This window comes from Terrapene carolina, unplaced genomic scaffold (assembly GCF_002925995.2).
Source record: "Terrapene carolina triunguis isolate 2854851 unplaced genomic scaffold, T_m_triunguis-2.0 Scaffold194, whole genome shotgun sequence".
In the NCBI taxonomy this organism is placed as follows: domain Eukaryota; kingdom Metazoa; phylum Chordata; order Testudines; family Emydidae; genus Terrapene; species Terrapene triunguis.
The window spans coordinates 2,641,353-2,666,239 of NW_020664545.1; the positions used below are offsets into that span (position 1 = coordinate 2,641,353).

General features: G+C 45.1%; 1 protein-coding gene across 2 annotated transcripts; it reads right to left on the bottom strand.

The window, feature by feature from the left end:
• Nucleotides 1–282: 282 nt before the first annotated feature.
• On the bottom strand, nucleotides 283–24,674 carry SUGP1 (SURP and G-patch domain containing 1). Of its 2 annotated transcripts, none has more exons than XM_024219077.1 (14): nucleotides 24,639–24,674; nucleotides 23,379–23,550; nucleotides 22,465–22,568; nucleotides 21,770–21,994; nucleotides 19,305–19,428; nucleotides 18,133–18,236; nucleotides 16,139–16,262; nucleotides 13,384–13,685; nucleotides 7,118–7,224; nucleotides 6,221–6,398; nucleotides 5,771–5,877; nucleotides 4,256–4,401; nucleotides 2,587–2,716; nucleotides 283–1,443 (listed from the first exon to the last, which is right to left on the bottom strand). In XM_024219077.1, the coding sequence occupies exons 1-14, from the start codon at nucleotides 24,661–24,663 to the stop codon at nucleotides 1,417–1,419; spliced, it is 1,875 nt and encodes a 624-aa protein (XP_024074845.1). In that variant the 5' UTR covers nucleotides 24,664–24,674; the 3' UTR covers nucleotides 283–1,416. The 2 variants fall into 2 exon arrangements, with proteins under 2 accessions (XP_024074845.1, XP_024074844.1); XM_024219076.1 differs by having other exon boundaries at nucleotides 21,770–21,997.
• Nucleotides 24,675–24,887: the final 213 nt, after the last annotated feature.

A 24,887-nucleotide genomic window follows, 5' to 3' on the forward strand; every position in this document is an offset into this window, starting at 1 on the left:
AGCAGCCTTAATGGCTTTGGGAGAAGCTCAGCCTCACCAGTGCCCTGCCAAAATTTCCTACCTTTATTACCTAATATTTCATAGTTATTGCCCATGTGCTGATTAGCCCCATCAGCTGCAATACCCCAGTGTGCAAGCTGTAATAAGCGCACCTGTTACGCTGGCGTATATCACTGCCAGGAATGGATCACATATTTCTTAGTTGCAAGCCGGACTGCCTGTGCTTCTGAGGTGCCCATCCATTTTAATTTTCCCATGATGAACTCATATCAAATTGACCAGTCTGTTTTTATTTTTTATTGAAAGCCAAGCCATTAACTCTACATCATTGAGAAAGGTTAACAAAAAAGTGAATCGCATACTAAATGGTAAGATTTTGGTATCAGGGGCAAACAACAAACATTGGGAGGGGGGAAAAAAAATCTTACAATTTGAGATGTTTTGAAAGAATACCACCATGGGGCTTTTTGTTCACCCACAAAAACCTGTGGCAAGGCCACTGTTTCTGATCAGTCTGTGATAAAAAGCTGGGGGAGCAGATGGGTGAGAGTTTGTTTACAGCCAGAGCAGAGGAGAGTTGCAATGCAGCGGTGTTTCACAGACCAATAAAAATCCACTGGCCTTTAATAACTGAGGTTTGAAGGCCTGGTTCTCTGCCACCCACAGAAAGGATCGGTGGGCCTCTTGTTTTGCTGAAAGTTGTGTGTGAATTTAGTGTTCAGGAAAGTGAGAGACTGATGGAACTGGCACTCAGCAAATTTCCCCAGCAGGCCTCAATCCCCCACAGTGCCGCTCTGTGCATTGCTCAAGACTGTGTCTTCTACCAAGCAGAGATCAAACAAATAGGCACTGGGATTGCAGTTTCAGCTGGAGGCCAGACTCTTTATACTTGTGACGTAATACAGGATTTGAACTCAGATCTTCAAGGGAAAAGGCTAGTCAACTAACTGATACTCACCTTTTGGGATAAAGGGGGCTGCCTCCTATATATTTTTAATAAAGCTACGGCCAAGGCAGCATAGGCTGCATATCTGAGCAATGAATGCAAAAAACACAAAAGATGTATTTCTTGGCAAGTAACATGGCACTGAGCAATAAACCAATGGAGTCCCTGAACTATTCCCATTAGTATCTTTGGCGCTACCCTTCTGTACAGGAGAGCACCGTGTAAAAACCCCCATTCTCACCTGCTCTCTTCTCCTTTGGGATACCATCCCAGGCCTTGTTATGATGCAGTTGTCATGGCACTCAAGTGTGCAGTGAGTGGGCTTCTAGGCCTTTGTTCTGGGTGAAAGAGGTCACTGTGACTTTAATAGATTTTACAATATTTGCAAAAAAAAGGATGATAATGCAGTTTTGTAACATTTCACAGTAAAATTACAACAGTATTGAAAATACTTTGTCCTGAAAACACTATCAGTAGTAAGGTCGCCTCGGATTGTTCTGTAGAAAAGGGAACAACAACAACAACAACAACAGAAGATTAATTAAAATTGTAACTTGAACAGAACAATGACCATGTGAGCTTAATTAATATTAATTGGAGGACTCCACTGAAATAGGAGGTTTCGAGGGGTGAAATCTTGAGGTTTCCTCTGGAAAATTACAAATGGAATGCAACACTAAGTGGATTGGCCTGTTGGATGTAATGCAGAGTCACGTGCAAACTGATACGCTTGTTGCCATAAGAAGAATGATTATTCAACATAAAACATGCTGGGATTCAAGGACAAACCATCAGCTTCTTTTGTGTGCAGTGTTTATACTTGCCACATAAAGCTTCCAGCTAAATGCAGGAACTTTTGTCTTAACAATAACAGCAAGGAGAGCTGACTGTCAGGGGTGTTGTGGTGTTCATGATTTGATTCAACACAAGAACAGAACCAAAAGGAAAATCTCCTAGTGTGAATTGTTACAGTCATTTCCCTGTGACTGTTACTTTATTTGTTCTATTAAAATGGAACTCTTGGGGATATTTAGGAATATCCGCTGATAAAAAGATACAATTCAAGTGCTTTACAAACATTGAGTCTCACATTCTACACACCCTTTCCTGAGGCGAAGGGGTAGGTTAGACTCAGCATCTCTATTTTACAGGGAGGAAAACCAATACAGGCAGGTGATTTGCCCCAGGTTGCAGAGTGAGCCAGCTGCAGAGCTGGGAATAAACTCTTGGGGTGTGGATCTCCAAGGCTCTGCCCCTTGTGCAGTTATTTACATCCATATCAAGGGAGTGGAAACCCCGACACCCCATTTGGTACGATTTTACACCCACTTTATACTATGTAAATGGCTGCACAATGGGCAGGACAAAGGAGAATGAGGCCCCGGAGTCCCAACTCCTAGGTCCCTGTGCTAGCCGGAGCCTGCCTCAGAGGGGTGCTGTGGAGATTAGTTGGTATTTGGGAAGCACTTTGAAGATGAAGGGCCATACCGTGTCCTCTCTCTTTTTACACAAGGCAAAATTGGTCATAAAGGTAAAATACTGTTGAGCACTAATATGTTCCCCCCTGGCCCCTTATAGGATATGGGCAGAGACACTATTGAAGCTTCACTATGTCTGAAGTGTGTTAGGAGTCACCTCACCAAAGGGTTGGGTCGGAACCTGTAGGCCAACATCATTCTTTTACGGAATGCCTCATACTCGTCATCTTCCTTCGATAGCTCGGCGGGACGATCAATGCCAAACCCAGCTCCATCCACAGCAGTGGTACCCCTGTTTTAAAAACACAACAACAACAACCCCTTTCCAGTTAAGCAGATGCTAACAGATCATCTTTCTGCGAATCAGAAGAACCCACCACCTCATACGACCTGCCCTCTCTAACCAGGGCACAGAGACCGAGACTAAGGGACTATGTTTGCATCCCACAGGCAAAGACAGACCTGCTGCAATCAGGGTAGCTAGTTTTGACCTCAGAACAGTGCAGTGCTGTTACAACATTACAATCTCATTCCTTCAAACAGCAAACCCCACTGCTGTAGTGAGAAGCTGCAGCGTAAATACAGCTCTAGTTAAACAAAGGGTTAATTAAGCATGTAACAGGGATAATTCTCAATGCTTCGGGTGCCTCTCTAGTGAAGGATCCCCTGCCCTGCTTCTTAGCCTCTGGCAGACAAGGTGACCAAATGCAATGATCTGAACCTTGCTTATTTAAGGAATGAGCATTAAACAGAAGGTGGCTACCTCGCACCCCCAAAAGGGAGTCACTGGGAGATAAATCAGTATTCTTCCCTGTGCATCAGACAGCTCCCTTGGCTTTCCAAGTCATAGACCTCAGAGAGGACAGAGCCTAGTAAGTCACATTTTGCCCAACTCTGTGCAGTGCAAGATTGCTCGCTGCAGCATATTCAGGAAAGGGGCAGTGGAAGCCTCATTAATCTGTACACAATAGTCTCTCCCCACAGCTCTTGATTTAAGTGGGACACCGCTTTCCCAGATAGATATTCCTGAGAGAAAGGAGCTGAAATGCTTCGTAGAGACACTTCATCTGTGTTTTCCACTAGATATGCACAACTGTAGTTTATAAAGGACCCACTGGATAGGAAACATTCTTAATTGCTTTCATCATCAATATTTAGTTTCCCTATAGTCCAGCATACATCACAAACAGCTGGTCATTCGGATCCACTTTGGATGCAATTACTCTTTATATCCCAAAAACACTCGAGTAAGGAAACAGACTGATGTCCAGAGGGTTGGCAGGCACACACAAGCTTTCTGCTTGGTACTGACGTGGCTTTTAAAAGCAGTTGGAGCAGTACCATCTACTGTCAACTGCCTTCGACGAACAGCACACCAGAGAGCAGCAAGTCTGCATCAGAGTTCTCCAGCTGCATAAGGCATGCATTGGATATTTAATCACATACAGCACTTTACAAACATTGATCAATCCTCACGTGGCCTGTGTGCGGCAAGAAAGCACTACTCCCATTTTAAAGATGGGGAAACTGAGGAACAGAATATATGTCTCAGAGGACGGCAGTGAGAGTCAAGGTTAGAATTCAGAAGCTCCTGGCCCATGCTCAGATCACAGATCATCTATCTTGTGCAAAGTAACAAATCTAATTCTGGAACCAAAAAAACCTCTATAGATTTTTTTTTCTTTATTAAGAAGGTTCTATGCACCGTCCAAATGATGAACTACAGCCACATTTCTTCCAGCTACTTCCAACAAGCTGGGATGGGAGCATCAACACCTACCTGACAGAAAAGGACTGAATCAACAGAAGGAAAATACAGCATTTTGCTTACTTGCTGACTGGATTTTTAATCCCCTGTCCATCGGAGCCAAGCCCATCACCCTCCTTCCAGCCCATCTTCATCAGCATTTGGTAACCTATATTCTCCACGGTCAGTTTGAATTCCTTGTACTCAGAATAATCTGGTTCGCGACCTTCCTGCAGGGCAACAAAAGGCAATACGAGTTACACTGCATTACTCCACTGGAGGAGGGGAGCAGGGAAAGCACCACGTAGGGGAGATTAGTGTAGGCCTGGCAAACCCGGGACAATTAATAATTTTAACAAAACTTCTTGGGATTCCATTGCTAGTGCACCACAGGGGAGGAAACAGGTAAGCCATACAGCACAGCAGAGCCACCCAGAGTCCAAAATGTAATCTGCAAGGTGCAGGGAGTGCAACTCTGAGGGTATGTCTACACTACAGGATTAATCCGAATTTAGATAATTCGAATTTGGGAAACAGGTTGTATAAATTCGATTGTGCGCGGCCACACTAAGCACATTAATTCGGTTTTTAACCACAGTAATTCGGTGGTGTGCGGCCACACTAACCCTAATTCGAATTAACAAAATCGATTTAGGCGCTACTCCGCTCGTCGAGGTGGAGTACAGAAATCGATTTTAAGTGCTCTTTAATTCGAATTAACTGGCTCTGTAGTGTGGACGGGTGAAGGGTTAATTCGGATTAACGCAGCTAAATCCGAATTAAAGTCGTAGTGTAGACCAGGCCTGAGATTCAATTGAGAAATAGTACGGTTCTGAATTGGAAGCTGCTCACTGGACCGGCTCCAAAGATGGCTCTTATTTAAAAAGAGATCTTACCTCAGGCCCCAGCTCCAGTGCTGGCTACAAAGGAACACTATCAAGGATGCCAGCAGCAAGTTGTACAACTATGAGTTGGCAGGAACCAAGGGCTCTGCATAGGCTTTATATTTTTGCCTTATTACACTTGTCTGGCTAAAAATTCCAATTTTCCCTGCCTGGGATTAGTGATTGCTTATCCTGCTCGGACAGTGGAACTGCAGACTTGTCGGCAAGCAGTCTAAAAGCTCGGTCTGTTTCACTGTAATGTCACTAGTGCCCTGTCCCCCTTGCTGACGTGCTATTTTGTCACTCAGCTCAGCCAGGCTTCTCCGTGAATCACAATAGATCAGTGACAAGATCCCTGGGGGATGGAGTTGTTTTTCCTTTAGTCGCCAGTGGTGGAAGAACACCAGCATCGCATAGCTGTGCTGAATCAGGACACCAGCTCTTTCCAAAGGCTGATGCCAAGAGGTTTAGCACCAAGTGCAGACATTTCTGCAAGTGGATGGGAAGCCTGTACAGGCTTAAAGTATTAAAAAAAAACAACAACCAAAAACTCGCTTGCAAAGAAGCTATACTAGTAAGTGTCTCAAAGAACTGCAGGCAGCCTACTCTGGTAAATGGTTGAAAAAACTTGAGTTGTTTCCCTCAGTGCTACCAGACAGGTCAGATTTCTGCTGGAGAGTTTCACTGTGGCCTAGGAAACTGTCGCTCATTTCACCTTTAATGCCTTGAACGTCTCCATGAATTTCTCCAGCTCATCAGGTGGCAGGAAGTCTCCGATGAAATGCTTCCCTCTGCCCATCTGAGTCAGTTGCTCGGCCCACTCTGCTCAAGACGTGGAGGGGAGAAAAAAAAAAAAAAACATAGTAGTGATCAAGAGTGTCCTTTTATAGCACCTTTGACCTCAGGATCTCAAAGTGCTTTACAAAGCATTAAGCTTCACAACCCCATGTGAAGTGGGTGTTATCTCCATTCTACGGGTGGGGAAACCAAGGCACGGAGAGGTTAAATGACTTGCCCAAGGGCACTCAGTGAGTCAGTGGCAGAGCTGGGAATGTCCTGACTCTAATCCCCTGCTCTAGCCACAAGACCTCATACTCCAGTCCATGGAAATCGCAGCACAGCAGCAGAACAAGAGAAAATCCAGTGCTGCGGCTTTTCCACCCACCTCGTGTCTTGTCCATTTCCATGCGTCGAAGCTGATGTTCCCATGTCCCCAGTTCATTGTCTACCTCCTCATCGCTGTCGTAATCATGCTGGTGCTGCTGAACCGCCTTTTCCCACATCACCTGCATATCCTGCATGGCTCGCTTGTGTTTCATGATCATGTCATACATCTGCTGCATCTAGGGAAGCAAAACAGCAGCCTGCTCAGTGAGGCAGCCAGTCTGTAGGCAGCAGAGTGGACACAGAGAGGTCTCTAAGTTCTGCAATATAGCACATGGCTGCCTTATCTATGAGACAGAAATGCAGGCCACGAAGACTACACATCCCAGCAGGCAATGCTGAATCAAACTGCCAGCAGCCTGCTGCTCAGGTCAAACAGGAGCATCACCTGCTGGCATGTTTGAGAGCTTCACCCATATATTAACAATGCAGGTAGCTGCCTTTTTGTGTAGTTTGTAGTTTAAATGCAGCCCTCATGATCCCAAAAGTGGCCAGTTATGATCCCCTGAACTACAGTAACACAAATCTCAGCAGGGAAGAGAAGTGACACAATAAGCCTTACAGACATTGGGCTTTAGTTGGAAGGGGAATTAAGTCCCACATGGATAGCATATAAGAGGAAAGGTGAGCTCACAGGCAGAACACTCTTTTGTTTAGTGGGGAGATGGGTTGGCTGGATTTTGCTCATGTCCCCCTATGGTCTAATAAGGTATTTCTGCTGACCACAGCATCATCTGATACTTACGAATCCAATATGAATCCAAGAGGTTTTGTTTGTTCGGCCCCTGGGAAAATCTCCGTTGTCTATCTCCACCCCTGTTTCCTCCCCTAACCCAACCATGCTGCAATGCAATGTGCTGCTGCACAAATTAGCTTAGAAATCATTTCCTGGCATTACCTCCTGCTGCTCCTTCAGCTGTTTCTTCTGTGCATCAGAGAGCTCGGTCACACCCACCAGTCCAACCGGCTTCCCTTTTTCATAACCAAGACCCTTGAGGTCCTGAACTGAAATAAGCAAATATTAAAGATTTTCAAAAAACTGAGCCAGCTGTTCAAGACAGAGAAACCATATCCCAACATCTTATCTGTTAAAATCTTACAGTCTGTTTCATAACTCCAGCATTAAGATGCTAAGCTGCACAACAACTCCCAGTAGAACTTTAAAGACTCTCGGAAGAAAAAGACTCATTAGGTAACACTCCACCTCCTGGCCAACTCAGAACTGTTCCCTATATTTATATTCTCTAGGGGTTTGTTCTGTCTAGTTTCAGATATTCCCCAGCTTCCCTTGGGAAACTATTCCACAGACTTGGAGATCACACTATCAGGAAGTCTGTCCTCCCAAGCAGGCCAACATTACTCTCTCTTAATTTAAGCTTATTTCTTCTCATTAAGTTCCTTTATGAATCTCCCTACCACAAAGAAACTGGTATTTAATTATACAGCATTAAGTGCCCAGCAGATTTTGGCCTGTCAGTGTATTGCTCAGTACATCTATGCAGTAACTGTACTGCGTTTACTATGTGAATAGCTACCAGTCATTCAGAATGATAAATGATCACACCTTTTTTGGAAATTACCACTCCCTACTACGTGTTTAATTTCTCAGCTACAGATTTCAGAAGGGGCGTTGCCAAGGACATCAGACCTCCTGCCTTCAAAGAGGAGACATATTTTAAGTCTCAGCTTGATGTCTCCATTAGTGTATCTCTGTTCTGCTTCACCTGGGTCTCAAGCTCCTGTTTTGAAATTATTTTACCTGCTGTTGTATTGGAAAGGCCCTGCAATTAAGTTTTAAGATCAGTAGGGCAGGGCCCTGCTGATTTTGAATGGCCATTCAGTGCTGTGCGTTCATAGGGGCATTTTAAAATTGCAGAATGCTCTCTCTTTAAAAAATATTTCTGCAGCAATAAAAAACAAACAAACAAAAACATTCCTGGGGCAGTGAAGCCAAGATTTACAATGAAAAGCAACTTTCAAGGCTTGTCTATTTCTAACTAACTGGGCTGACAGCTCCCGTTTTAAACATCCAAGAGTTGCAGTTAAATATTTAAAGGATTGCAAAAAACCCCACACGAACCCTGCACTTCAAAGTACATTATGTTTTTCAATACAAGGGGGAAGGATTTTTTCCTAGTGGCTACAAGAACCTCATATTTAATGAGAACCAAGGCTATGGCTAAATGATGCTTCATTAATTATTCACTATCAATTAATTATGAAGCCTGATAATAATAGGATCATTGTTCATGACACCAAATGTCTGTGCAGATGGTAATTAGGTCCCAGGGGTCATCTCTCCAGTTCTCTCACTCTCACTTAGGGCAATTGATCAAAGCGCTTTATCCTCTTCCCCACACGGTCATGTCATGATCTGGAAAGTGGCTTCCTTAGCACTGCCTCCAAACAAGAACATAAAGCAGTCCAGCAGTTCATGCTCGTATGGCCGAGAGCACTTGGATACTCATATAATCAGTCTCAAGAGCAAACTGTGTATATTGAGTTAGGCAGAAACATGGCAAGAGATTTTCTAAGAGAGAATTCGAAATAAACCGGCTCACTCCAGGCCCTGCGAAGTACACCTCTACCCCGCTATAACGCGACCTGATATAACATGAATTCGGATATAACGCGGTAAAGCAGCGCTCCGGGGGGGCAGGGCTGCGCGCTCCAGCGGATCAAAGCAAGTTCGATATAACGCGGTTTCACCTATAAAGCGGTAAGATTTTTTGGCTCCTGAGGACAGCGTCATATCGCGGTAGAGGTGTACTGAGTACGCCCTCAATTCCCAATGAAATAATAGCAAATAAAAAACCAAACCTATGCATAACATTATTGGACAGAGGCCCTTTAAATAAAGCCCATGATTCGTCTCTCACAGACACCAGTGAGAATCAGAAGCAGCTCCACTGAAGTCACTGAGGGAAGACTGGTGAGAGGAGAATCAGGCTCAAAATATCCTTGGTGAGACTGGGACACGTTAGTGGCAGCCTCAAACACAGGGTGAGCCCCGTTCTCAAGGAACGGAAAGCCTTTCTTTGGCTACATTGAAGAAATCCGTATGACCTTCACAGAGAAGGTCAGCAGCTGTTTGACTTAGCCTGAGAGTTTATGTGATCTAGAACTAACAGCACAACACAGCTCAGGAGGCCAATGTGTCGGCAAGCCTCCAGAGAAAGCTTTAAAAGGAGAAAGGTGAGACAGAGTGTCTTCCTTTCCATCCCAGACATACAGTACAGGTCTTTGCTCCTCTTTGTACTAAAACTGTACACCCGGTTTCATGGAACCAACGTATTACCTTGCAGCTCCAGGCCAACATGACAATAACATGCTGAAAGACCTATTGTTCGTGTTTAGCTCTGTGCACCAAGGCTAATTAAAAAAATCCCTCAAAGTGACACATATTATATGCAGGCAAAGTTGACAGAAGGAAGAAAGTCTTTGGTGCAGGTGGGAAAACTACTGTAGAACAAAGCCAAGACAGTTGCCTGGGCAACTTGTATCAATCTGCACATAGTGCAAAAGTCAGCATACTTACCTAAACCTGGACCATGGGACTTAAAGAGTTATCCTGGGCTCACTAGTGCCTTGCAAACAGGCAGAAGATGAGGAATTGCTCCTCAGCCTGGGAAAAATTGCTGCTTTCATCATAGGAAAAGTGTGTCTTGCAAAACATTAGCTTTGGCCACAACAAGGTTAATGGTGCAATTTGTATTTGCAGCATCTAGCAGAAGACTGCCAGAAAGTTTACCCCTAACCACATGCCTGGAGAGGATGTCTCCTTCCTTTCACTACAAGTGCAATCACTCTACAGCCAAAGGGAGCCATTAGCTGCCTGACTTGACTTGATATTCTGAAGATCATATTAATTACAACTAGACAGATCCAAAACAGCGCTCCACCCCCAAACCAAAGTTAGCATCAGACATGCCCAGACAACACTCATGAGTTCTCCTGTATTTCCCTAGACTTTACTAATTAATAGCATCCCTGTTCTATTCAGCATTTTGAATACATCACTCACTGCAGTATACAAACTGCTAATTGTCTAAACATCAATATATGTAAGAGGAGCATCATATCGGTCCAAAAGGGCCATACTACACTCTCCACTCTGCATGATACTGATTTAAGACTGAAACCTGACAGGGAACGAATGAGGGTATGTCTAAACTACCCGCCGGATCGGCGGGTAGTGATCGATCTATCAGGGATCGATTTATTGCATATAGTGTAGATGCGATAAATCGATCCCCGATCACTCTGCCGTCGACTCCGGAACTCCACCACGGCGAGAGGCAGAAGCGGAGTCAACGGGGGAGCAACAGCCGTCGATCCCGCACTGCAAGGACGCGAAGTAAGTGATTCTAAGTCGATCTAAGATACATTGATTGGGCTGCTACGCTATTCTCGTAGCTGAAGTTGCGTATCTTAGATCAATCCCCCTCCAGTGTAGACCAGGCCTGAGAAATAATAAACAGTCCTTGTCTAACTGTCCAAGGCTCCAAAGCAGCACCATTTACTCAGAAGATGGGGCTGGGGAGGCATGGACAAGAATCATCTTAAGCATGTTTTGTGGCTCTAACTCCAGCAGAGCCATGGCTATAATTTGGTATTCTAGTCATCTGTCAAGTTAAAGATGTTAATTCTAGAAGAGGATTATTCCATCTGAACCAATAAACACTTTCCCTGCAGAGCATTACCACAGTGTTAACGGTCAATTTCTTATGACTGGCAGATTGTTTGTCATCTTTTCTTTTACTTGACACAACGCCCTGTGGAAAGTGAGCATGCCACCTGTCTAATTAAGAGGAAGCTAACACGGAGGTTAAAGGAAAAAGCAAATGATTTTAGCAGGAAGACACAAAGGAATGTGCGGCTGTAAGATTCTATTAGATCCCAAGTGCAGCATGATGCGCAAGGCAGGAATTCACTTATTTTATTATGACAGCATCTGCCCAGCTTTGGCTTTTTAACTTTAAAAAAAAAAATGTATTAAAATAGATAAACGAAGGTGTGACAACCCACATAACCTGGCTTTTACACGTTAGATTTCTGTCTCACTTGGAAAAGGAACAGAAGATCAGACCAGTGGTCCACTTAGCCTGGTATCTCATCTCCCTCCAGACAGAGCTGGTTGAAACTCAAAATTTCCATTTTGCGGGAAGTTTTGACATTTCAAAATTTGTTTTAATTCCAAACTGTATCAGTGCTAAACTGTTTCATTATAACACAAACAGGAGACACTGATCTAGAAAAGAGAAGATGTGTTAATGAGTGCTAAGTAGCAGCTGCCCTTCGTGATTTTAAAAATAAAATCTCTCAACTATTACTGATGTCGTAAAATAATGTAAAAATAACCCCCCCCATAAAATAAAATTCTAAATGAAGTTTTCCAAAAATGAAACATTTGTTGTTTCAAAATATCCCCCCTTCCAGGAATTTTTGTTGAAATCAACATTTTTTTCAAGATGTTTAGATTTCAATGGAAACAGCATTTTTCATCAAAACATTTTGACGAAGGATGTCTGACCAGCTCTATTCCTGATCCCTGTGGCCATCAGCTGACACTACACTACACTTACCCTTTATCTTGGCCATCCAATGTTATTAATGGCCATGCAATTATCCAGTCTCTCTTAAAACCCAGCCACAATACATGACCCAATGACTTGCTGTGGCAGTGAATTCCACAGGCAGAACATATGCACCTGTGAACTCACTCCGCAGCTCAGAAAGACAGTAGAGCTTGTTTTCTATTATCCTCACCACTTCATCTGCCCTATCATTGCCTCCTGCAAAGAGTACAACACTTAGTCATACCAATACCCCTCCTGTAGTTTGTTGGCTCGTCTCTTTCCATTGCCTCCCTCATCTGTTCTCTTCTTCCTCTTTTTTTCTGTCCTATCCACATCCTTTCCCCTCATCACACTAGATAGGCAAAGTATTCAAAGACAGACTCTTAAGTTGCACCTGAAAAATGCCTGCATTCATCAGTTGCACTTGAAAGTCATGCATTCACGTGCACATAGCCAGCTCACCGTCTGACTCATTACCTATCGACACATGCATACATGGGACATAAGCGTTTACATTTTGCAGGCACAGGAAGAGCGCCCCTATTGGAAAAAGAGTCCTCTCGTGTCTGATGTGAGTTGCACCCCTAAAGGGGTCTGCAGCATGCTGTCCTCAGAGAGAAATCACAACCCTGGATCAGCGTGCAGTCCCATGACTTGAAATAGGCCCTGGAAACCAAACATTGGAAACTGGCAGCTTTGCTTGCATCCCTTAGCGCAGTGGTTCTCAACCAGGGGTACGTGTACCTCTGGGGGTATTCAGAGGACTTCCGGGGGTACATCAACTTATCTAGAGATTTGCCTAATTTTACAACAGGCTACATAAAAAGCACTAGCGAAGTCAGTACAAACTAAACTTTCATAGACAATGATTTGTTTATACTGTTCTGTATACTATACACTGAAATGTAAGTACAATATTTATATTCCAATTGATTTATTTTATAATTATATGGTAAAAATGAGAAAGTAAGCAATTTTTCAGTAATAGTGTGCTGTGACTTCTGTATTTTTGTGTCTGATTTTGTAAGTTTTTAAGTGAGGTGTAATTTGGGGGTACACAACACAAATCAGACTCTTGAAGGGGTACAGTAGTCTGGAAAGGTTGAGAGCCACTGCCTTAGCGCCATGAGCAAAGCTGTTTATGTTTAGTTTCTTTGATGATGACGGGTCAGAAAAGTGAGGATAGAAGAGCTGCCCAAGGATGTTAGCCTGCCATGGGGAATAAGCGGAGTTCATACTTCAACATTTGTTTTCTGACCGTCTCTATTCCTGAAGTGAAATAGCCCTAAATGGCATGGAGGCTGAGGCTACAATGAGCTACAGCTCAGCAGAGTTTTAAAGATAACTGGAAAGCGCTAAGATTCCAATCCCCAGTGTCAATGAGATAAAGTGGTTTATCTGGATTTGCACACCCGGAGAGTTAGCTGCTAGACTTAGCTGAGAGATAGAAGGTTGCTGACTGGGGAGATTACAACAAGAGAGAGACTCCCAGGGTATCCTGTTTACAGAGCCAACTGAGTTAGGACAGATCACAAGCGACCAGGAAAAAAAAAATCCAGTCATTCCCAAATACAGAACCACTAACCTGACAATGGGGAGGGAGAAGAGTTCAGTTCCTGCTGGGCAAGCTCTGGGGGGGGCAAGTCAACCTTTTCCTCCTCTGGCCCCCATCTGCTCTTCCTCCTCTTTTTAGAAGCGGCTGCAGCCGGCTGTTTAGAGGAAGCTGGAGAGGATGACGACGATGGTGTGGCCTCAGGAATGCTCTTGTGTTTCAGGTTGGGTTCTGGCACAAAAGGTGTCCCTATGGAGTTGTTCTTGGCCTTACGGAACTCCTCCAGCTTCTGCCGGTAATACTTGTAGCCTTTGCTGTTTGGTTCATATAAAAACCTAAGTTTAAAAAAGAAAACGTTTGGCGTGCAACAGTTCAATTTAGAGATAGGTCTAACAGTGATCTGGCCAGGAACTCTCCTCCCCACATGTGCTTGGAAATACCTCCCGCCTTCTTCAAACCCACTTCTTCCACTTCACCCCTGGTTACTTCTCTCCTCTCTGGTACCTCATTTGCCTGTGGTGCAGAGGACAGGGACTTTATCTACTGTTTGTAAATGCACCATGGCTAATGGTTATAATACCATAGAAATACAGAGAATAAGAAGGTGGTTGTTCTGGTTAGGTATCTGATGCCTTTACAAGATCACATTGTCAGTGGAAACACAAAATTCCCCCGCCCCCCATCCGCCCAGTGTACTCCACACAGCCTGTTCCAGTTCACCACAGACATGTCTTCACCTTACCAAAGAGACAAATGGACTAGTGGTTAGAGCACACTCCCACTCAAGTATTCAGATCACCAGACAACACCTTACTGACACTAAGAGTCATCTTATGTAACCCCCCCACACCCAGAGCTCACTGCCATAGGCTGTAACCTCATGCACAAATAATGTCTTTTCCCTTTTGGGTGGAGGGAAAATCCTATTTCAATCTCTGTGGGAGGAATAGGAAGTGTCTGCAATCTAACAGCCACGCAGATTAGACACACTCAGATTTGTTACAAATCTATCCACTGCTTCCCTCACTCCCTTTTCAATTTAAGCATTTTAACATAAAACCTTGACTCCCTTCAAACTTCCCCATCCCTCACTCTTCAGAGGATCAGTTTATTATTGGATACGGCCTCTCATCAGGAGACTGTTGTGTTCTTGCAGGAGAACATCCTCAGGTAGGTAATAGGTCCTTTCCGTCTATAACTGCATGATTCTACACAGGCATATGCACACATGTGTCTCTGCGGTATTCTAAAATTCACCGCGGTGTGACCTCGCATTCCCTAACTCAGACAAAGCTGCTGCACACTTCAATGGGCATCGGTTCAGGGTAGAGAGTGGAGTGCAGGATCGGACCCTCCATGAGCAATACATGAACTAACCCAAGCAGCAGGCCCAGATGGGATTCCCAGCAGGGCTTTAAGGGAGTTAAATGACAAAGTGGCTCAGACGCTGGCATGTCTGTCTGAAATGCCACTCAACACAAGGGAGCGGGGGGCTCCTGAGGGCAGGATGGCAGCCAATATAATGCCAAGATTTCAAGAAGGAACAGGCTAATTAAAAACGGGGGAGTCTAGCTTCACTCCCATGAAACCTATTGTAATCCCTTGTAATGGCAGAAACAATGAGCTGCTTGGGTGAGAAGAAAAACTAGGCAGTTCCAAGTGGGGGTTGTGAGGAATGGGGCCTGTCAGATAAACGGATGAGAAATTTTCCGAAGGGTGGAAGACGGGCTCTTCCTGGAATTCAATTAAGGCACCCTACAAAGCGGCAGTGAGTATCAGCACCAGGTAGAGGCCATGGGTGAAAGGGAGCTGCAGGGAAAGGTGTAAAAGATTAGAATCAATACTAGTGCATTGTCATGGAAGGGAGGAAGTGAATGCACAGTTAGGGAAATCAGACAGCAACAAATGCCAGTCAGTTTGTTTAGACTACTTTCTGCTCAGAAATGGCGGTCTTGGGCTGGGATTTGGGCTCTAGGCTTGGTCAGCTACAGGAGCGTCCTGTAGCAGGAAATAAGTAGAACGACAGCTGCGAGTGCTTGCACTGGAAAAGGGGTGACCTACCCGGCACAAAGCAGTGTCCATTATTTATAAAACGTTTTGGGTGCTACCGTAATACGTGCTGAACAAGACGTAGAGGGGAGACAGCGCCAGCACCCAAAATTTACAATCCTATGCCCTGATCCTCCAATGAGCTTTGTGCAGAGGGACCCCTGTACCCATGCAGAGCTCAGAGGAGAATCCGGGTCTAAGACAACAACGACAACAGACTAAAGGGAGTGAAAAGGGATACAACATACACATCAGGGATCAGGTGATGGCAGCACATGACTCCAGTGCCATGATATCTACTACAAGAGAAGATGAAATAATGAATATTGACTCATTTCTAGCAGCCACTGAAGCAGCAGCGGGACTAGGGAGCAATATGAATGAGGAGAGGGTAACACATTCCGGAAGTGTGTTCCAGCCACAGGGAAACATGAAACAGAAGCGCAGAGACTGCTGCCGAAGTGAATGCACAGGGCATCGATGGGGTAAAGTGGAAATAGCAAAAAGTAAAGCTCAGACTTCAGGACAATGAAACCACATTAACATGCAGAAAGATGGTGTTAAGTGGCTGGAGCAGGGGACTGCGCAGTTGGACTCCTGGGCTCTATACCCAGCTTTGCAATATAATCATTCTGCAGCTTGTATCCTAAGTCTTATTCACAGGGGTTTGTCCCCTGTAAACCCTGCTAAAAAACAAACAAACAAACATGCATACTCAGCTGCAGGTTTCTTCCTTTACCTGAAAGCATGGTTCTCCCGGTTGTTCTGCAAGGCAATAGCTTCCACCTCTGGACCCCCGTCTGCTATGAACCTGGCCAGCTTCTCAGCAAAGTTCTTGGTCTCTTCCTCCTCTGGGGGTGAAACTTTAAGCAGGCTGTCAGTACTGGGCCCAACTCACACACCCAACAGTCAAAAGCCTATCTGTTCTACGGACCCCAAGAGTGGAATAAGGGCAAGAGGAGGGGTTTATTTTTAAGAATAATGTAAAGAAACACAGTCAAACGGTCAAGAGTTCATATCTCTGGGTAAGCGGTGAGGTATCAGCTAGCGCGATGGCTCTGTATCCAGGGGAATGGCCAGGACTTTCACTCTGATTTTCTGCATTCCAGGGGGCAGGTGAGAGTAGGTTAATACACAAGGCAGCTTTCCCCTTCCGAACACCCATATTTGTCTCTCGCACCTAGGAAGGCGGCTAGTTTTGTCCTCCTGTGCTGGATATTTGCCCAATGCAATCGGTCATCTCTAGAGAAGGCCCCCACTTCTGAAGTCAGTGGGAGCTTTGCCAGGATTGCAGCCCTCAGAAATGAGGGTGGCAGGGCAGATGGGAGAGAGAGTGGTTTGTGTTACTCTCATTGTTGTGCTTCTGCTGGCCAGTCTGGGGGAAAAGGGGAAAGCAGTGCTCCGCACACAGCCTTGGTCCCACTCTTACCTGGCGGAGCGAGCTACTGCAGCGCTAGTCCAACGGTACAGAGAAAGCTCTGACCGCGAATATTGTCAGAGCAATTCCCCCTTATGAACAATCAAAAAGTATTTTATTTACATACAACTGCCTTATACGGTACTTCCCATCTTCAGAGCACCATGGCAACAAGGCCTAATGGTTAGAGCACAGGAGTGGGTGTCCAGGCGACCTGACTCGCTGTATGGGCTTGGGCATGTCAGAACATTTCCTTGCCTCAATATCCCATCTGCAAAGGGTGGATAATACCACTTAACTATTAGGGTGCTGCCAGGATTAATTAATTGGGGTTTTCAAAGCACTGTGGACCTAAAAAGCTCTATAAAAATCATTGCTACTGTGTGTTAACTAATAAACCTTCAACACCCTGCACTGGTAAACAGCATTAATCCCTTTCTTTACAGATGAAGAAATGGAGAAGAGAGGTTAAGTGATTTGCCACAGCCACACAGGAATTCTGTGCCAGAGGCTGGATTAGAAGCCAGATGTTCTTGACCCAGAAATCATGCTTAGCTCACCAGGCCACTCCCTCCTTCCCAAAATATTTAATTTTTTGCATTTCACTGCCCAGGACATTAATTCACTGGCAGATCATCTGCTCCCGCTGCTTTTCCACCTAAAGCCACAATTCCCAATTTGCAAGAACTCATCTGTTGGCTACGGAATTATGATGCAAACAGAATGTAATGGCTTTCAATGGGGAATAAGCAGCAGAAACAGAGGAATGAATGTTGAAGAAACAAAGACCCTGTTTCCATCTTAACTCATGTAGAGTGAAGTTATAAAGCAAATGAGAGTAACCGAGCAGCAAGACAGATTCTAAATCTATCATCTTTCAGAGTTGGAACATCATTTTCAGGACCAAACAATGCAGAATCTTCTTCCTTCTAGCTCATTTTCTTGAAAATGTTTGGGAAATACTAGGATACTCTTCCTCCACAGGAAGCAATCCTGCATGCGCTCAGTGTGTTGGACTCGCCCTGATTTCAATGGGACTTTCATACGTGGAGAGCTCCCAGATCAGGCTCTCTTATGGACCCAGGAAATGAATATAGTGGCATCCGAGATCGATGCCAGGAAACATCATACAACTCCCTTTGTGACAGTGCTTTACTTACGGGCAGCAAGAGACCAACAGCAAGACTAAACTTGCTGCATATTCCACTTGGATTGGTTCTTAAAATGTCTAACGAGCAGTTATAGAGAGCACTGACAAAGACTTTATGATCTACACTTCATGATGGGCAGGTTGTGCTCCCGACCCCCTCATTTACCTTTCTGACAAGAGGACGTCTGCAAACTCTGATTCTCTTTTTTCATCTCTGCTACTTTCTTTCTGTAGTAGAGGAATTCCCTGCTGTTCTTATCATGTAAAAATCTGGAGTGGATGGGAGAAAAAAAGTCACTAAAGCATGTTTTGATCTGTTAATGTTTCTGCTCACTTGGCACAAAACAAAAAAAGACTAGACTAGACAAAATCAGAAGATAAACTACTCTGAAAACCCCTTAAATGACTCCATTTATAAATTGTATAGCATATAACAGTGGTTCTCAACCAGGGTCTGGCACCCTGGGGGGAAGGGGGGGGAACGACTGCGAGCAGGTTTCAGGGTGTCCATCAGCCAGGGCCAATGTTAGACTTGCTGGGGCCCAGAGGAGAAAGCCAAAGCCCCACAGCATGGGGCTGAAGCCCAGGACCCTGAGCTCCGCCACCCAGGGCTGAAGTCAAAGCCTGAGCAATGTAACTTTGAGGGGTCCCTGTGGCCCCAGGCAATTGCCCTGCTTACTCCCCAAACATCAGCCCTGCAGAAAACCAGTTATGGGGCACAGGGGGGCCGTGGAGCTTTTATAGCATGTTGGGGGAGGGGGTATTCAGAAAGAAAAGGTTGAGAACCCCTGGCATATAACACTTTATACCTGTAAACCTCACAGCACTTTAGGGAGTTAAGCAACATTAGCCCCATTTTGCAGATGGGGAAATGATCACCCAGCAGGCAGAGAGGAGAGAACCTATGGTCTCCTGACTCCCAGCCCAGTACTCTTATCCGCTAGATCACAATAGCATAGAGTCAGGGCTCCTGGGTTCTCCTCCTAACTGCTACTGATTTGCTACGTGTCCTCAGCAACGTCGTCTCCTCTCTATACCTCAGTTTCCCCATCTATAAAACAAGGCCAATAACACTCAGCTACCTCAAAGGAGATAGTGAGACATAACTGACTGGTGTTTGTAAAGTGCTTTGAGATCCATGGCTAGAAGGCTCTCCAGATGCACAGAGTATTCTTATGGTACTTTGTGAAAACATATGAAGGAAATGACACCATAAAGATCCAACCCCACTCCTTCCAGAAGATCACAAAGCCCCCGCTCTATGCATGCAGGGCCTAGGTTCTTCACCTAGAGATATAATATGCTGCTTTAGCAAATGAAGGTTGCCCCCAAACTTACGAAAATGCTGGATTATCCTTGTAGTCTTCCATAGCGACCTTTTCTAATTCTGGTCCCCCTTCGGCCACGAACCTAGCCAGCTTTTCCACCACTTTCCGGGTCTCTGCAGCCTCTGGGGGTAAAACTTTAAGCAGGCTGTCAGTACTGGGGTTCAACTCACACACCCAACAGGCACATTACTTCTAAGAACCACAGCGGTAAGACAAGAGTGGGATGGGGATGAGGAGAAAAATGATGAAATGGGGAGCCAGTCTTACACAGCTGCACAAGTTACAAAGCTGAGTTACTCTCAGGCCTTACCCTCCCAGTGGGAAAGGAATGATCTGACTAGAACCTTTTATGAGAGAAAATATAAGATTTGGATTCCTTCCAATTTAGGGTTCAATTGCAATTTGCTATGTAATTAGCTACTAACAATTCTAACACACACATGAAGGGGTGGGGACAACGTGGCTGTTTTTAAAAAGGATGTATTGTTCATGAAGGGGCGCGGATTTCAGCTCCTGAGATGTCACTCTTTATCCACATACCAGGCACCGTCTGGGCAGTGGGAGCATGCGCTTTCTCACACTGCACCTGCCAGTGTGCCTTAAGGACCATTACCAGAGGGGAGAGAGCGGGCTCTCTGAGAAGTTACCCTTTGGCCTCTCTGCTGAGTCTGCCAACAAGGGGCCAATTCATCTCAAGTATCACAGGAAGTCCAATAAAGGACACATGTTAGATTTGACCCAATGACCAAAAAGCTCCATTATCCCAGCACCAATCCCATTAGCCAATTGGTCTCCCACACTTGTTTTCCAGTTGTTGTAGGGATGTTTAATTCCTGCCTTGGTTTCTACGCTGTTATGTGCGGATCTGCCTGAGCTTTTTGCTTAAGTTTCTGCTGGAAATAGCAATAAGGCTGATCCCATAGAGCAAAAAGCAGTCTTTCTAATGCATCACTACGACCATTTCACAGTTTGTTTAATCACATACCACGAAGCCTAGTTAGAAGGTCTGTAAATATGCCCAGACTGACTCTGCTTCTAAACCATTAGTGCACATCATGAATGGAAATTCAATTGACTAGCTGGGAAGCAGGGCTCAATATGTTTCTCTAAGATCATCTTGGTCCCAAATTTAAATGAGACTTTCTGTTATTTGATATGCTGCAGCATTCTTTATTCTCTGATATTCCAACCTAATCAAGGAGTCATAGACCTGGTCTACGGGGGGTGTGTGTGTGTGGTTTGGGGGAAGGGATCGATCTAAGTTACGCAACATCAGCTATGTGAATAACATAGCTGAAGTTGACATACTTAGATCTACTTACCGCGGTATCTTCACTGCGGTAAGTCGACGGCTGACGCTCTCCCGTCGATTCTGCCTGCGCCTCTTACCCTGGTGGAGTACCGGAGTCGACGGGAGAGCGCTCAGTGGTTGATTTATCGCGTCTAGACGCGATGAATCAACCTCCGCTGGATTGATCACTGTCTGTTGATCCAGCGGGTAATGTAGACAAGCCCATAGATCCCAAGGCCAGAAGGGGACATTTGATCATCTAGTCTGACACCCTGTATAACACAGGCCATAAACTTTCCCAAAATAATTCCTAGAGCTTCTCTTTTAGAAAAAAGGATCCAATCTTGATTTAAAGGGTAAGGAAAGAAGCTCACAGTCAAGATATCCGAAATGGTGATTTCCTAATGAAACTCTGGAAAGATGGGAGGGCTTCACTTCTGTCTGATCTCCATAACATGCTTAGTGTTCAGACAGCCACTCCTGAAGAGGGAGCCTTTCATTTTCAACAATTAAAACAAACCAGATGTGTCTCAAGACCACATTTTTAAAAAAGAATTGTGCACCATCCAGCCTGCTTTCCAGCTGCAGAAAGGCAGACACCCTCCTACCACCACCATCTAACCAAGCTCAACTAAGTAGAGGAAAGATTAGAACACATCCTTCCCCTCCCTACTCCTTAGAGAGTGTGAATTTTGTAATGGTGAAAGGTGCTGGCTTGACAACCCTGGAGAAGAGAGTCCTCTATTCACAGCACAGGCAATGATAGCGGGAGCTTCCCCCACTCTGGCTAACAAATGTGTATCAGCCCCAAACTGGAGGAACAGTGTCTAAGGATGTGGCGGGAGTTCACTCTCCATGGTCCGGTAATTCAATCCTCAGCCCCAGTCATGAAGCTGGCAACAAGGGGGCCAATCAGTGTCAATTAGTGTTTCTATTTTGTGATGCAGACACCTGCCAATTGGGATCTGGGCTGAGAACTACCAAATCACAGCACACGAGAAAGTAAGATCTTTCCAATGAGAAAGCATCAAGCAATAACTTTTCCCATAAGAAAGACTGTAAACTGAAGTCTGAAGAAGCATTAAACCAAGCTGTTTCCCATTTGAACCCTTACTAATAGGCTAACTGAACCTGCATGCAAAATAAATAAGAGGTGAATTTCACTTTAATAGGATGTAACTTACTTTTAATTTCCAACCATTGCTCATAATCCTCTTCTTCATCGTCATCTGGTGACTGAAACACACTGAGGCGGTTAGCAACTGGCATCTGCTTGGAATGGGAGTAATTCTTCACTTGGTTCACCATGCTGCTCGTGCCCAAGCTGGAACGTTTCCCGATCAGAATGGGTTTCTTTCCGGTGCTTGAAGCAGAGGTGTTTGCAGAAACGTTACCAGAACTTGGGGAAGCTTCTTAGAAAAGAAAGGGGGGGGGGGAAATAATCAGTGTATCCTTTCTGATTTAACTGAGTAGTTTGCATAGGGCACCAATATGGTTACCACAGTGGATTGTGTTTAATTTTAGGTTTACAGATATTTGTTGGTATACACCAAACTCAGCCAGGCAGCTGAGTTTAAGGAAGACTAGGATCTCCCGGAAATGTTAAGAAAATGCATTTCAAGCTGGAGAACACATCTTGTTAAATACAGATGGTAGCAATGCAAGCTTCTGTACAACATACTGCCTCACCAAGTCAACTTCAACTCAATTTAGAGGGACTACTTCTATTTCAGTATTTAAAGTAACCAATATTAGCAAACAGTTTGCACTCTCTAACATTGGGCTCTTTAGCGTAAATACACCTTTAGAGCAGCTCTCATGCTGCTGGTGTCACAAAGGAGAAGAGGGAGGATTTCCTGTTGCTCAAGAGTCAACTTACCAGTACTTGATTTTTCCTTCTGCAGCTTAAGAAACTGCTGGAGAAAGCTGCCGTCGTTGGCAAATTTGTTGGAAACAGAGGCTTCGCTTTCACCACTTTCATCTCTAAATAGAAAAAAAGAAGAGAACGAGGTTAGATGCTTCATGTCCTTCCCTGTAGCTCAGAGAGCGAAATAAAATGCCAATAACTGCTGATCTCTCAAGGTGGAAAGGGACCACCTGTCTTAGTACTTCCCAATCATATAGCATTTTCAAAACATTAGATACTAATTAATCTACACAACATCCCCATTAGGAATCAGTAATCCTACTTAATGGATTGGAAAGTGAAACAGGAAGTTGAGTAAGTCACTTAAACCTGCAATGAGTCATGGTCAGAGCTGGAGTTAGAATTCAGGTGTTTCTGACTCCCAGTCGAGTGCTTGGACTATGTCTCTATCACTGTACAAAATGCCCCTAAGTTTTCTAAAGCTCCACAGCCACAGAATTTGCTTATTATGGAATTATCTGTGCATCCCATGTAGTTCACTCCCCACCCTACTAAAACAGGGCTGCTGCTAGCGGAGTTTCTGTATCATTTCCCTGAGCAGCATTTGTTCAGAGAACTACACTAACCAAACCATGCTAGAGACTAACCCCACAGTAGTTTCCAAAACAAGGTTTACATAATACAAGTATCAGGCAGAAAGCCCCAGGGAAAACATGCTAGAACTCTGCTAGCAACAATCATGTTTATTGTTGTTGCTAGCTGCTCAACCATGGACAATATTTTAGAAAGGAGAGAAGACACTGAAAACTGCCTAGCATAAAAAGATGTTTAATTGTACTAAAGTGTTTTTTTTTTTAATCACAGTCATGTATGTAAATGGTTTCTGAAACAAAATTTAGTGACAAAACCCCATAATTCTTACGCACTCATTGAGCCGAGGGGGTTGTTGGGTGGCCAAGTGATTCCGTTTTGCTTGCTGCTCCATTTTGGCCTCTATTTCTCTCTTCTTTTGTGCTATCAATTCCTCTTGATGAAGGATATTCATATTCATCTTCACAGATTTAGATGGCGTAACGCCAAACCATCTGCTAGCTTTTCCTGGAGAAACAAAGTGGGATCAAAATTAAAACCCTTTTCTTCCCTTTATGTGATCATCTAGAGAATTATTAGAGTGCTTATAAATAACTGGAGGGGCATGAGAGAAAAAGCAAACAAGCCACGTTCCCACTTCTACTATTCCTGACGTTTACATCATCTAATTAGGGGACATTTGTTAAGTCCTTTAATCTCTACCTCAGGCTTGGTCTACATCTAAAACTTAATTTGACCTAGCTACGCTGCTCAGGACTGTGAACAATTTCACATCCTGTACAACATGGTTAGGTCAACCCAAACCCCACTGTAGATGCAACTAGGTCAACAGAAGAATTCTTCCATCAATCTAGCTACGGCCTTTGGAGGGGGGTGGATTTACTACAGCAATGGAGAAACCCCTTCCATCACTGGAGGAGCTGCACTACAGCAGCCTTGCTGCAGGGCTTGTAGTGTAGCCAAATCCTTAGATTTGCTCCCTCTAACAGGACCCAACCGTGAGACTTGACCTACATTTTGGGAGGGCTTTAGAAATCCTCAAACAAAAGGTGTTCCAGCAAGACAGAGCATTCTTATATTCGGCTAGAGGCTCTCACATAGGAGAGGACAGGGCTGTCTCCCAAGCTGAAGGGCTTTGCTGTGCACGTATCAATCGGACATTTAAAATAATCGCTTTTTTAAACGTCACCCTCATTTGTACAATTACAGCTTGGCAGCCAGAGTGCCGAGGGCGGGAAGGCGGCCGCTGATCGGCTTAGCGGGGAGGAGGGAGGAAGGCTTTTCGCGTCCCGGGCTGGGCTGGGCCAGACGGCAGACCCACCGCAGGCGCCCCGCCAGCCCTGCTGCTGAGGGGCCGGGTCTGCAGGGGGGCGGCCCCTTTCGACGTGCGGCCGGGCTCCAGCCTGGGGAGAGAACGAATGGGGCGGAACCCCCTGAGCGAGACGAGGAGTGAAGCCCCCTGCGACGGGCCGGGCCCTGCTTGGGAGACGGGGCCGTTCCCCCTCCTGGGGATCGGGGCCTGGCTGGAGGAGGGCCTCTCTCTCTCAGACAGGCGGGGAGGGAGGGGGCCTAGGCTGCGGAGACACCGTCGGTACCTGGAGCATCCCGGGAGTTGTCCATTTTGATGTCGTTATCCCACAATGCAACGCGGTTACCTGGGCTTATGGGATGGACATAGGGGGGGAGGGCTAATGCGCCGCAAAGGCGCCTGGGAGTTGTAGTCCTAAATCTAGCAAGCGGGAGGCGGATGGGGTGGGGAATCTGGAAGGATTAAAGGCCATCTCGCTTCCGTATGTGGCCCAAGAGCCCACCCTCGCCCCAACAGCCGGATTTGGCCACCCGGG

Coding starts and splice junctions, on each gene's coding strand:
- SUGP1 (XM_024219076.1), bottom strand. CDS start 24,663: ATGGACAACTCCCGGGATGCTCCAG. Junction 6,399..7,117: donor AGCTGAAGGAGCAGCAGGAG/GTAATGCCAGGA, acceptor TTGCTTCCCTAG/ATGCAGCAGATGTATGACAT. Junction 2,717..4,255: donor ATTAAAAATCCAGTCAGCAA/GTAAGCAAAATG, acceptor TTTTTAAAACAG/GGGTACCACTGCTGTGGATG.